This window comes from Pleurodeles waltl, chromosome 7 (assembly GCF_031143425.1).
Source record: "Pleurodeles waltl isolate 20211129_DDA chromosome 7, aPleWal1.hap1.20221129, whole genome shotgun sequence".
Taxonomy (NCBI): domain Eukaryota; kingdom Metazoa; phylum Chordata; class Amphibia; order Caudata; family Salamandridae; genus Pleurodeles; species Pleurodeles waltl.
The window spans coordinates 1,300,609,377-1,300,622,496 of record NC_090446.1 but is presented as its reverse complement, the minus strand read 5'-3'; the positions used below and the strand labels follow the sequence as shown (position 1 = coordinate 1,300,622,496).

The window sequence follows — 13,120 nt, the reverse complement described above, 5'->3', positions numbered from 1 at the left end:
TATCCCATGTATGACACCAGCACTGCCCGTCTCTCTTGTGTAATACCAATACTGTGCCTCTATCTCCTGTGATACCAGCACTGTCCTTCTCTCCCTTGTGTAATACCAGCACTTTCCTGTTTCTCCCAGGTGTGACACCAGCACTGTCCTTCACTCCCTTCTGTAATACTAACACTGTGCCTCTTTCCCATGTGTGATACCCGCAATGTCAGTCTCTCTCTTGTGTAAAACCAACACTGTGCCTCGTGTGATACCAGCACTGCCCGTCTCTCTCCTGTGTGACACCAGAACTTTCCCCTTTCTCCCATGCGTGACACCAGCACTGTCCAGCTCTCCCTTGTGTGAACCCAGCACTGTCCTCTTTCTCCCACGTGTGACAGCAGAACTCATCCGGGTATAATGCTCCCCATCATCTCCCTCTTCCCACTGTGCTGCAACAGTCTCCAGTCAAGGTTTGCCAGAAGCTCGGGGCTCTGAAGGGTCAGGTCTCGTGAGCGCCCGTCCTGACGTCCCACAGGAAGGGCGCAGTCTTGGGCACTTACTTCTGACGTGCTCTCCAGCTCCGGACAGCATCTGGTAGAAGATGTGGAAGGTCCTCTCGTCTTTGGCCTGGCGAATGGCACGTGATTTCTCCAGAAGATCTGAACACCGGGATTAAGGAACAGAACGCAGGTATCTCGCCAGAGGAGAGGCAGAAGGAAAGGAAGAGGCTTTAAATGGGTATTCACAGTTAGCCGGGCAGCAAAAGGTTTCAGAGGAGCAACCACTGTCATCTGATCAACAGGCGTCATCGGAGTAACCAATGACCCAGACGCAAGAAAATGTTTCCGCGAACAATCAATGCCGCACGTACACACAAATACATTTCAGAACAACAACCAATGCCTCTTCACCCCGCCTACATGCACACTAGATTTCATACAACCAATGCTCCCCTCACTCCATCTACACACAAGACTTCACGGGAAAAAACAATGCTCCCTCACTCCACCTACACACAAGACTTCACAGGAAAAACAATGCTCCCCTCACTCCATCTACACACACGATTTCCGACGAACATTCTAAGCCACTGCTCGGCACACAACAACATTAAAAGAGGCTTCAGAGGAAGAACTAGAGGCTTCAGCTGAAAACAGGACAAAGTCATACATTTGAGAGAAACAACAACCGTACAAGAAGAGGTATCGTAAGATAGGAAGAGGTTTCCCACAACAGGAAAAGGTTTAGAGGATGAAACTGTTATCTTGACACTCAGAGGTTACAGCAAACCCACCCAAGCCAGCAAGACTAGAGCTTAAAGAGGAACACCGTCACATGGACACCATTTTCCATTAGGCTAGAAGACACCAGAGCTATCAACCAAAGAGTAAAGTGTTTCAGAAATCAATTATTAATGCCACATCCTAACAGAAAGAGGCTCAAGGAGCACAAACACCCTCACCAGGGTGCAGATTTAAGAGAAGAACCAGCACAAAAACTATTGTGTTTCATGCTGACTTAAGAGAAAACAAAAATCAAAACTTTTACATTTTCTGCAAAATGCACAGTCCTAATTCTTCCCTCAAATACTAGCGCCAAGTTACCTTAGGGTGTATATGTTCTCACAAATCAGAAAAATCCCTGTCACCAGGACATTTTATTGGACTGTTTACTTCTCCTCAAACCACCATTTTTATGGACAGCGTATTAAGGATACAGGTCTCAATGTTTGCTCCAACGATGTAACCAGCTACATCAAAATTAATGCGGATGAACTTCCCCTGAAAGACAAAAAGCAAAACTGTGTTTAAGAGTCCCATTTTCCACTGGCTGACCCCTCGAGGTTTTTCCTTTTACTGTGCCACCATTCTGTCCTCACAAGGGTTCCTGCCTTGTGAATGTTCCAGAATTCTACCTAGAGAGTATAAGTGACTATGCTGTTAGCCTGCGCCTGTAAGAGAGGCGTGCAATCTTTAGCCTAGGCCCTGTTACAGCACACAGTATAGCCAGGTAAAAGAGGTCATTCGACTTAAATATTTGAAAAAATCTCATGAAGATGATGCTGAAATGCTTCCTCTTTTTCAAATTCATTACGTAAAAGACAAAGTCCTCAAATGTTTAACTCTCGAGTGAGACTATTCTCTCCACTAGTAATATATTAATAAGAGATTAAGAAAATATCAGGTGCTCAGAATAACAATGCCGTTCCCAAGAGCAAAGAATATTTTGCTAGAATCGCTGTTTCTATCCCTCCAAGTAACCCATATTGCTAGAAATTAGCGTAGTCCAAGACGAATTAAAAGGTAAATTCACTGACCATCGAGTGGTGCAGTGCCGTAAAGGTACGAATGACACCAATTCAGCTTGAACAAGTTTTACGCAATACACAGGCTCTAGAAGAATTTGTAACAGCCACAGTTTTAATGCAGGTTTGAAGAACTCTCATCATGGTCTTAGTTAATTGCATTTTTTGGCGCAACTCAGGATCTCCATGACAACCTGGTATCAAGCTGTATTCGGAGATTACCGCCTCTATTTGATTACTTGTCTTTTTTCAAAAGCAAATCTAAACAATCATAAATTGCTGAGTGGGATAAAAGCATTATTGTTTTTCTATTGTAAGATTAGAGATTACATGCTTTTGTAAGGACCTACCCCACTAACCCTGACAACTCTTCCACACACTCTGGACTCAACATATCAAGCAGTCTACAGTTATTCTGCTGGATGGGTCCCCTTTGTATATCTAGTTTTAACAGTTCAGATGTCGAAGAGCTATTGTTTACGAAATACACAGGCTAGGTTGGAGTCAGTCCTGTATAAGCATTGGCGTTACTGGGTCAGCTACCATCTTGGCTAAATTCATACAAATATACATGTGTGATCACACTGGAGTGGTTGTTTGATTATCATTCGACCTCCTAGGAGGTCGATCTACTGCAATGTATGAGGGACCAGTGTAAGTCTGAAAAACACCATCACTCATCACACTTCTGGTCACACTCGTCATTATCATACTCCGTATTTGGCTAAACTCAGGGTAACCATAAAAGATACATACATTATACTACACAAATTCAGAAAAACGCAAATGAATCTTAAAATCGGGATGCACATAATAAAACATCAAACAATCAAGACAATACATGATGACCCACCCCCTACAAGTAAATTCCATGATACACTGTGCACAGTACTCCGTAGAGCAGTGGTTCCCAACCTGTGGGCCGGGGACCCCTGGGGGTCCGCGAAGCCTTCTCAGGGGGTCCGTGGCTGCTTAAATTTTTTTATAATATTAGGTCCCAGCTATCAGTAATGACTCCTTGGGGGTCCCCGTGTTCCAATAATGATTCAGTGGGGGTCCCCGGGCTCCAGTATTGATAAAATGGGGGTCCACAGAAGTCAAAAGGTTGGGAACCACTGCCTTAGAGAATTCGAAATAAAGCGAAGAATAAAAAGATAATCAATTCGTGTCTAAAATCCCCACCCCCCTGCACGTCTTGTAATCAAGGAACAACTTACAAACCTTCCCTGTCGAAAAACAAACAACATGGTGACTAATGGACTCCTAAAATAACAATGCTGGACGAACTTGATAGAAATACAAGATTTTAAAATAGGGATAAGAGAACCCTCCTTGTTTCCTCATAATCTTTGCAAAACATCACGCACAGCAGGTTACCTTCAGGACACAAAGGCCTAGATTCTGCGGTTCACCCTGAACCTTGCAAGCAGAGACGCTGATCATCACTGCTCCCCGCATAAACGATCATTCGTAAATGCCAGTGATGCCAAAGGGTCGTTCCTGCAATGGTCTGCAGCAAAGGAATGACTCAATGGTGCCTCTGGCAACCACACTCAGTCTCGGGGTCACTCCCCTGCCTCTGCAGACATACAAACTCAGGGCACCTGGGCGAATAGGTCGGTCCTGTAACTCTAAAGCAAGCCAGACATACTGGCCTTGACACTGACTGATTAAACAAAGGCACTACAAGTTATCCCTTCAGGCAGGAGTATCACACTGACTGCCGCAGTGCACACGCATTTTACAAAATGTGCAAAGGAGCAGGGATATTCTAATCCAGCAACGGCAATTAAGCTCGAGTCTACAGGCCGATCTAAACCAATTACACTTCCCTTTGTAATACTTGAAATGGTGTCAGAATTTGTATGGTGTCAGAGTTTTCCAAATTATATTTTAAAGGCAAGATGCTGGTGTATAACGTCGTGTCTAGCTCCTCTGAGGAGAGTTGCCTCCTATTTTTCCAGAGCAGGGTTACTGGGACCCGCAGGAGGGGAAGAGAGTAGCGTCCGCCAGAGAGGGCCCTTTAGTCAGGCCAGGTACTGTAAGTGGATTTGATGAGTCTCGCCAGATCACCTGTAATGCTGCGAGGGTTGAAGGTGGTCTCGTTCAGGGACGGGGTGGTTAGGAGATGCAGCAGAAGGAGTATTATCCCGAGAGCCCACGCTCATTTTCAAGGGCAACACCTTTACCACACAAGAATTTAAGTGTGGGTTAAGATCGCACCCCCACAATTTTTGGTCCTGAAGAAGTGCTGCAGATCCTTCCTTAGGCCTTAAGGCTCAAAATGTGTCAACTCGATTGCATTCACTTTTTTTTAGGCAGCTTGTATACATTATACCCCCATAGTGGCCCTGACCACCTTCTTAGGTTTTTAACCCTGACCACATTAAAGGGTCTATTTGGCATCTCCTAGACAGTTTTATCTTCCCTCACTTGTATATATACTATCACTTCAACCCACACACCTAGGATATCTTCACACCTTCACGACTCATCATACGGCATAACAGAAAAAGATCGCTGCTAAAGCAACCCTTTGTGGTGCCCTAAGACACTGCAGCGCCGGTCTTACGAGGAGCATGCCCTATGATGACGCATGACATCCCCATGGGATGTGTGAGGGCACCAAGAATAACATTCATGGTTCCCGGTCCCTGTCTCGCCCTCCATCCTGTTCTCCTCCTTTCTTTTAACTAGCAACAGTACCATTTCATTTGTTATCAAAATACACAAGCCACAATCTCATCAGTTGTAGTATTAGAGGTGGTTGTGCCCGGAGTCTCTTTTTTTTTTATTTGTGATAGACAGCCTGCAGTCTAATGGTTTCTGGTGATCAGATCAGACAGCAATGGGATGTCATACTACCAGAGTTCTCTTCAGCCCTGCCACTGCTTTGCAATCATCCTAATCAAAAGTGTGCTTAATGCAGGTGAGTACAAGTATTTCCATACTATCCTCAAAGTTTACCCTATCCCAGCCCAGAACTTACAAATCGAGAAGAGTTGTCGTTTTTCACAGTTTTCGCATTTCCAAAAGCCTCCAGGATTGGGTTAGCCTGTAACAGCTGCCGCTCCAATTCACCCTGCCAGGGGAGAAAAGTCATTAACATCATGAAGTAATCAGAGACAGGAAGCAGAGGGAAGATACTTACATGGCAGAAGGAACTGCATACCATTCAACTGATGCTTCTACGGTACCACTAGGTAAGCGTACGCCTGAATCTAGCATGTGTGCAGGGAGGATCAAAGGATCAGAGCCAATGCACAGCTGTCTTGTCCTCCAAAGGAGAATGATGTGGTAATACTAGCTTTTGGCAGGAGCTGTAAGATTGTTGTAAAGTATGTGCCATAAAGGTACCAGAAACAAATGGCCTAAGTGCTGGCAGAGAGGGTACCACATGTACCCTATTGCCAGAGTCTGTAAACAGTGCTCTCAAAGGAACAGGGCACCTACTAGGACTGGTCGTTTTTGGAGACAGTGCATGGAATGGGTTGACCGCTCTATAGCATGACAGTGTGTCCTCCAAGTCACAGGTGCAAACCCCCAGCAGAGTCAACAAACCTTGTATCTTTCTAAGTACAATAAAAAGAGAACCCTGGAGGTCACATTTTGAAACAGATTTTGATAGAAAAAACAAATCCAGAGACGGGGTAAAAAAAGAAACCTACACAATAAATCACAAAAGAGGTTACTTGAGAACCAAAAAAAAGTATGAAACACAGGGAGCTACGTTGAAAAGTGATAAGAGAAAGAGTCATATTAACTATACAAGCTTTACACATTAAAGAGCCCATACCTTTGCAATTGTGCATGTGTGCATTATTATCTACATGAGACCTCTGCCGTACAGGAGGTGGGCATCTTTAGATGGCAATAAGTTGAGGGTAGCTCTGGGAATGGGTCCCCAGGAGAGATCGAGGACCCCTCAAAGGTATTAGGTTTTAAGGTGACAGCAACCCATGGTGTAAGGAAATGATGGCACCGGTGGCGAGCCTGGGATCTTCAGCTTGGCAATGGGCGAGCAAATGGGAAGGAACAATCGCCTGTAAGTGTTCTGGGAGGAGACGTCTGTGTGCTGCACTCAATGTGTAGATGTATTTTTTCACACTAGAGGTACAGCGCTCTACGAGGAGGCTGATGCAGGAGGCAGAGACTGGGAGACAAGGAACCGGCACTCACCATCCTCATCACAGGCGGTTAGGAAGAGGCGGGTTTGGCTTATGAGGCGGGCAGCAGGCCAGGGGCTCCGGAAAGTCTAAGGGGGGCAGTATAATAGGAGTCACACTCTAGGGTATGCCGGGACATTTTAGTACCTGACCGGCTTTTCAGACTCTTGTTAACAGAAATTCTCCCCATTCCCATACAGACCAATCCACTTCCCAATGCAGTACAGGGTCATCTAGGAAAACAATGCATGAGTGAAACGGTAAACGCTGCTGGTTACTCACATAGTTTACAATGCCGGAGGTCTGGGAGGTGGTACGCCAAACAGCACGGAAAATGGAAACAGACACAAAACAAATGTTAACGAAAATCATAAGGCATGAAGGATGAGCAATGGAAAACATGAACCAAAAAGGGTTGGGAGTGACAGGGGTACACAACAGACAGACGCCAGCCTCGGCTAATGGGGCAAACTCACGTCAACAGCCTAAACTCCTGTAAACAGCAGTGCTCTAAATGGGCAGGTGCTGCCCGGGACTGAGTATGTGTACTTCTTCAGTTTGAAATGGAGAGTACCTGCAGCCCTCCGCACTCCTACAATCCATTTAATGGGAGAGTACCATCACTTCTCAGGAGCAAACAGGTACTCTATATTTGCACTCTGTACTTCTATATTTCCATTTAAAGCACTGATAAAGAGAGTTGTTTTTCTTGAAGAGCAAGGTCACCAGGGAAGAGGAGAGGACTAGAAGGCTTGCAATTCTGATGTTTGGACAGAAATACCTGAATCAAGAGGAAGGTGAAGCTATGAAATGGCTGCTGAAGCCATCCGAGACCAGGGGGCTTTATTAGTGCAGGGGTGGGGTGTACACTCTTGAGTGACATCTGAACACTACACTCATCGACTGACACTTTGGGGACACTTCCTTTAATGTGAATCTGTAGCAATGTGGAGGTATTATGTGGTATGATAAGGTAGTCTTACCATGTAATACCAACACAGTACACAGAGGTGGAGCCCGGATTCACTCACAGTAACCCTAGCTCAGTCCTGGTAGCGTGGTGAAGCGCAGTCAGGCTACTTAGAGGAACATGTCTCAAGCATTTCACATTGCCAACATGGACGGTAAGTAAATGACAGGACTTGACAAAAATCTGAAACCAATTTAGAAAAACAGATTAGACTTTAATATTAATGTAGACACCAAAACAAACCCTGTAGCTTTTGAACAACCAGAGTTGTGAATTTTTACATCTTTGGAAAATACAGTACTTTGCAGATTTAAACTGCTTCCATTTAAGTCAATGGGAAAAATAGCAGTGTGCACTTGGGTGATTTCCGGCAAACCCATGGGAATTTAAGGTGCTGCGGGGACCTAGACCAAAAGTCAACAGTCAAACTTTTGTTACCTTGCCCAGACAGTCCGGTTGCCAAGGTGACTTGGCTGTCCTTGGTGCTGAACTGTCAACAGTGTCTGGTGCATTTAGCAATCTGTGCAAAACTGAACTTGGGTTGGACTCACACTCTACCCTTCAGATGTAGAGGTCTTTGGAGGGCCAGGACCAGGAATCGACACTTGGATCTTCACCACCTTGTCCAGTGGCTCCGGGTGCAGAGGTTGCTCCGAGCTGTCAATCACCGGCTGGTCGTGCCAAAGCTGCTTTGCTGATCCAGTCAAATCACTTCCGTCAGGCTGCAAACCCACAGGGGGTGGGGGGGGAGGCAATATCGGTCCTTATGCTGGGGGGCGGGGTGCTCTGGAGTCGGTGAATGTCATGTGGCTGTTGGTTTCAGCGCAGGGCTCCAACAAGCCTTGGTAGCTGCAAGGATGGTCCACAAGCATTCTGGCAGCTGGAAGTCGTTTGGTGGGGAGTAGAGGCTTGAAACTTGGCATTGGCCTCACTCCCACTCCTTAGATGCTGGACACCAAGTTTTTTTCCGGCTCAGGCACTCAGAGCCATCAGGTTGCAGTTCTTCATCTTCAGCACTCCTCTACTCCTGCAATTTGCAGGGGACTGGTGCCACCAGTCAGAGGAGTCTTCCTTGGGGTTTCGGTGTCCACGGGGGTCCCTCTGGTCTGGACCAATGAGTTTTCACCACTAGCGCACGCAAGGCACACGGTTCCAGTACTGGTCTCCAGAGGTCACTCTGTTTCATCTTCTTTGCACTGGGGCTGGAGTCCAGGTCCTGTTATTGGTGCAGGCGTCTCTCTGTGCTTCTTTTATCATGTCCACGTAAGATCTAAGTACTGGTGCCAGGGGAGGCCCTTAAATCCTGGTTTAGGGGGCGTTTAAGGGTGTGAGGGACAGTGGTCAATGGGCTACTGTCCCTATGGCTCGTCCGCCCCTTCAGTGACAACTTTGTGTGGGAAGTGTGTCACTTTCTACCCAGAACCCACTATTCTGGGGGTCTGTAAGATGGTGAGGAAATTCGATTTTTAATACGATCGTATCGACCCGCCATTTTGTGGCCCGCCGCCATTTTATGTTGCCTTCACTCAGGCAGCACAGCGAACGAAGTCCATTCTGCCTTTTCTGCTTATTCTGCAACATGGTGTTCAAAACAGCCTTCTGCCTCTATCTTTACAAGGCTGGTATTAAGGTCTGACCGAGTACACTAATCCCTGTCTGGTTTTCTAATCCTTGTTTCAACTATCTGTAGGCTCACACTATTCTCCGCCGATCTTATCTTATCGTCTGGCCTTCGCTGTCCTTTGCTAGTATTCTCTCATTTCACAACTGTCCTCCAAACGCACACAAACTTATCGCACCACATGCAACTTCGTTGTGGATCGGTTAATGAATTAGTTCAAGGGAGGGGTGACAAACACAGCTGGAGGGGAGGCAACCTTAAGTCACTTGATACTTTGTTTTCCAATTCCTTCTATTGGTGCTGTCTTGTTTTCCGACATTTCTATTGGCTCTGTTCTATCTTCACATTATTCTTACTGGCTCCTTTCTATGTGTTCTGGGAGTGTATGTAGTTAATAAATGGTTTTTATACGGTATATAAGATTGTGCGCCACAAAGTAAAGTGGCAGTCTCCTGAGAACATACCTTGTGTACTTCTTGGACAACTGTACTAGCTGCAGCTAATAAAATCTGATCTTTTACGCCTGACAGAGTGTCCCGTGTCTCTGTTAGTTGAGGCAGGTGAATCCAAGGAGATTTCAGGCGTACCCTGCGCCGCCAGGCCCATAAGGTTCTGGTTCTTCAACTGGCGCCCAACGTGGGGCGGCTTCAGCGGTACCGGTTCTGCCTGAAGGTCGTGAGGAACCCCGCAAGAAAATTCTGGAGGAATCGCGAGCCACGTCAAGCGACCCCTGTATGTCGAAGTGGTCCGAAGGTCTTTTTCAGCGCGGTTACTCCTTCCTGACGGCTACTGACGACTGCTGCCCTGACTGCCGCCCTGCCTTGGCCCTTTCTTTGATGATGTATGGTAAAGCGAGACGATAGACGGGCCTCTGTTGGTGTAAGAAGACATCCTTAGTTAAGTATTTGGTGGGTCGCGCCCACAAATTTTGGTCTTTGTTTTGTCCTTAGGTCCTTAGATTTGGCCATTGCAGTGGCCAAAGCCGAGGGGTAAGTGCATTTGTGCTGTGTAAACTGAAAGTTTTACCCCCTTGATGTTTGTGAACAGCCAGTAAAAATCGTGAGATGTCTGGTCTGACTAAGTTTGGAAAACTTTGTTGCTTTGGTTGTAATAGGGACTCCCAGCTTGAGGACTCCTGTCCGATTCCTTCGGTTGGAACTCCCACATATGAGCTCTATTCTAAACATGGTGTTGGTCCTATTGCCTTTAATAAGACATGGACCCGATATACAAAGAAAGATGGTGTTTTAAAATGGCCAAAAAATGGTAGTTTCGAAACTGATGTGCTAGATAATTTAGAAGCAACGTTATTTAAAAGAAAAGCCCGGCCGGCAATGTTTGACTCTTTTCGCCTTTGGCGTAAGGAAGCCAAACAGAGAGAAATTAAACAAGCGAAACGAGATAGGAAAACACAGGGAATGACGATTATACAGGCTGCTCAGCAATTCAAAGATGATGAAATAGATAATGCAATGGAAATTTCAGACAGACATCATCGAATGGCAATAGATAAATGCTATCCGACGTTGCCTATCTCTTCCCTTGATAAGAGAAAAGATTTTGAGGAAGATTCCTTAATGTCCCACTTATTGAAATTGCCTCCGCCCTATGTACAAGGTGCTAATGCACCCCCGATGTTACAGCCTGTTCAGCCGCCAGTTGTGCTTCCGCCTGCTCCAGCTTTTCCACATTTGCCTCCTCAAGTATTGCCTATGTCAGCTTTGCCTTTAACTCCTTTGCCTTCTGCTCCTTTGGCAATTCCTAATGCTCCTTTAGTTAATTCACCTAATACCTTGTCCCCTATCCTTATGTCAAATTCTCCATCTATGCGTAAGCGATTTGCAGATACTGTCTCTGGTCTCTTATCACCTTTCTTTGAAGCTTTAAATGTGTCTCCAGCTTTTTCTCGAAGACAGTCTCGTAGTCAATTCCCAGACTCCGAAGAGCGAGAAAAATTGGACTCACTTGCTTGTAGATGGATCAAGAAGGGTCCCCAATATAGTACGTCTGATATTATGTCCACCTTTCTGCAATGGAATGCACCTACGCAGAGATATGTTTTTAAAGTTATGTGCGATACTCTCGCTAAAGAATGGGAGGATATGAATTTGGGTTCGGTCCCACAGGATCTGTTAGATGTTCAGGCTGACTTTGACAAAGGACTTATTGTGGGTCCTAAGGTTGAAAACGCTGTCAGAACACTTATTTCTTTCAGATCCCTATTGTTCTCACAGACTTTTCCTGATTCTGATCCTTCAGTTAGGACAGCACTGAAAAACTATCCCATGAGAGAGGTTTCTCCAATATGGAAGGAAGAAGTTGCAGCAGCAGGTGCTAATCCAGCTATTCCTGCGCATTTTCAGCGCATATGGATACATGTCCCCTGGAAAAGGTCTGAAGTTTTAGCACTTAAACAGTCACTACCAGATCCACGCAAAAATCCTGCTGGTTACTATAAAGAGTTGTCGCAAACAGTTGATGCATGTACTATGAATCTAGCAGATATTGACATGTTGATGGGAAATGTAGTTCCACAGACAATATGGGCTAAAATTCGTAGAGAGGATCACGCTCAAGAATTAGGCGGCGATTGGAACGCTATTATTGCCGCAGATAGAGGTCAAGTAGGTGGTGCAAAGCCCGACGCTTTGATCTCAGAACTCCCTGGTAGGATTATTACATTAATGAAAACAATGATGCCTGCTTTGAGAGTTAATTGGGATAAGCTAGCAGCATGTAAACAAAAGAAAGATGAAAGTGTTTCCGATTTCTTTACCCGATTCGAGGAGACATTCATTGATCACAGTGGTCAAGATATGGCTACAGAAGGGGGACAGCGATTATTTGTGGATAAGTTCGTATATAACTTGCTTCCTGAACTATCACACAAGCTAAAAGACTCCGAGAGTTCATGGGCAGTTTCTTCTTCCGCCCAGATATTGGCTACTGCACAATATTATGAAAATAGAGACAAAGAAGAAAGGGAAAAACAAGAGAAAAAGACGAAAGAATTAAAAACTAAAGTTCTCTTGCAACAGGCTTATCCTCCTCGTTATGTTCAGCCTCAGTTTCAACAGCCTCCGCAGTTTCAGCGGTTGTATCAAAAGCCTGAACCATTCATTCCAAGACCTTTGCTAGGTCCCAATCAATGTGCTTATTGTAGGGAGGAAGGTCATTTTAAGAACAGTTGTCCGGCATTGTTGCAGCGTAATGGAGCAACATCTGCTTCACGAGGTCGTGGTGGTCTTCAGTCAGCAAATAGAGGTAGAGGTCGAGGTGTGTTAACCCAAGAGCAGCGTTCTTTTGTTCCTCCAAATTCCGGAAATTACTTTGACCAGCAAAATGTTAGGTCTACACAGTATTACAGTGAGGATCAGTATATTGAAGGAGGGAATGAAAGTCTTCATTTTGAATAGGACAGCCATGGACAAAGTAAGGGGGTTACGTCAATTCCAGTGGATCAGAATGGACCTTATGTTAATGTCACTACAATGGGTGTTTCAGAGCCATTTCTTTTAGATACTGGTGCCATGAGAAGCTCTGTCATTCATTCTAAACTCCCTGGCGCACCTTTGTCTGGCTTAACGAATGTATCTGTAGGATTTTCTGGCGCCCCTGTTCGCAATCCAGTTTCTTGCCCTTTGCCTGTTTCAATAGGCCCTTATGATTTAGAAGCTCCGCTTCTTCTGACGAATGGTTGTGGTGAAAATCTGTTGGGTTTAGATCTATTAAAAAGAATGCATGCTACGATATATTGTTCACCTTCTGGTGTATACCTCACTCTAGGACAGAAAATGACTAGTCCAATGTACTTATCAAAAGATCAATTCCCACCTGAATTGCTTTCTCTTCCCGAAACGCTTTGGGCTACGGGTCCGAATGACGTTGGTTGTCTTGAGATCCCACCTTATGTTGTTATTCTTAAGCCCAATGCTGAAATGCCACGTATTCCGCAATACAGAATCTCTACTGAAGGTGAGAAAGCACTTCTGGAAATTGTCCATGATTTGATTCAGAAGGGTGTGGTTGAGGAAACGAGAGGAAATACATGTAACAGTCCTGTTCTTCCGGTTCTT

At 45.3% G+C, this 13,120-nt stretch overlaps 1 protein-coding gene across 7 annotated transcripts in view; it reads right to left on the bottom strand.

Annotated features, from left to right (window-relative positions):
- The window catches only part of LOC138246211 (myosin-10-like), a 491,460-nt gene that overhangs the window by 190,764 nt on the left and 287,576 nt on the right, over nt 1-13,120 (bottom strand). For 5 of the 7 annotated variants that reach the window (XM_069200595.1, XM_069200596.1, XM_069200594.1 and 2 more), the window contains exons 6-9: nt 6,736-6,756; nt 5,277-5,369; nt 1,700-1,763; nt 543-641 (exon numbers count right to left, since the gene is read on the bottom strand). In XM_069200595.1, the coding sequence (XP_069056696.1) occupies nt 543-641; nt 1,700-1,763; nt 5,277-5,369; nt 6,736-6,756 (277 nt within the window). The remainder of the gene's footprint in view (nt 1-542; nt 642-1,699; nt 1,764-5,276; nt 5,370-6,735; nt 6,757-13,120) is intronic. The other 2 variants (XM_069200598.1, XM_069200593.1) reach the window with 1 other exon arrangement.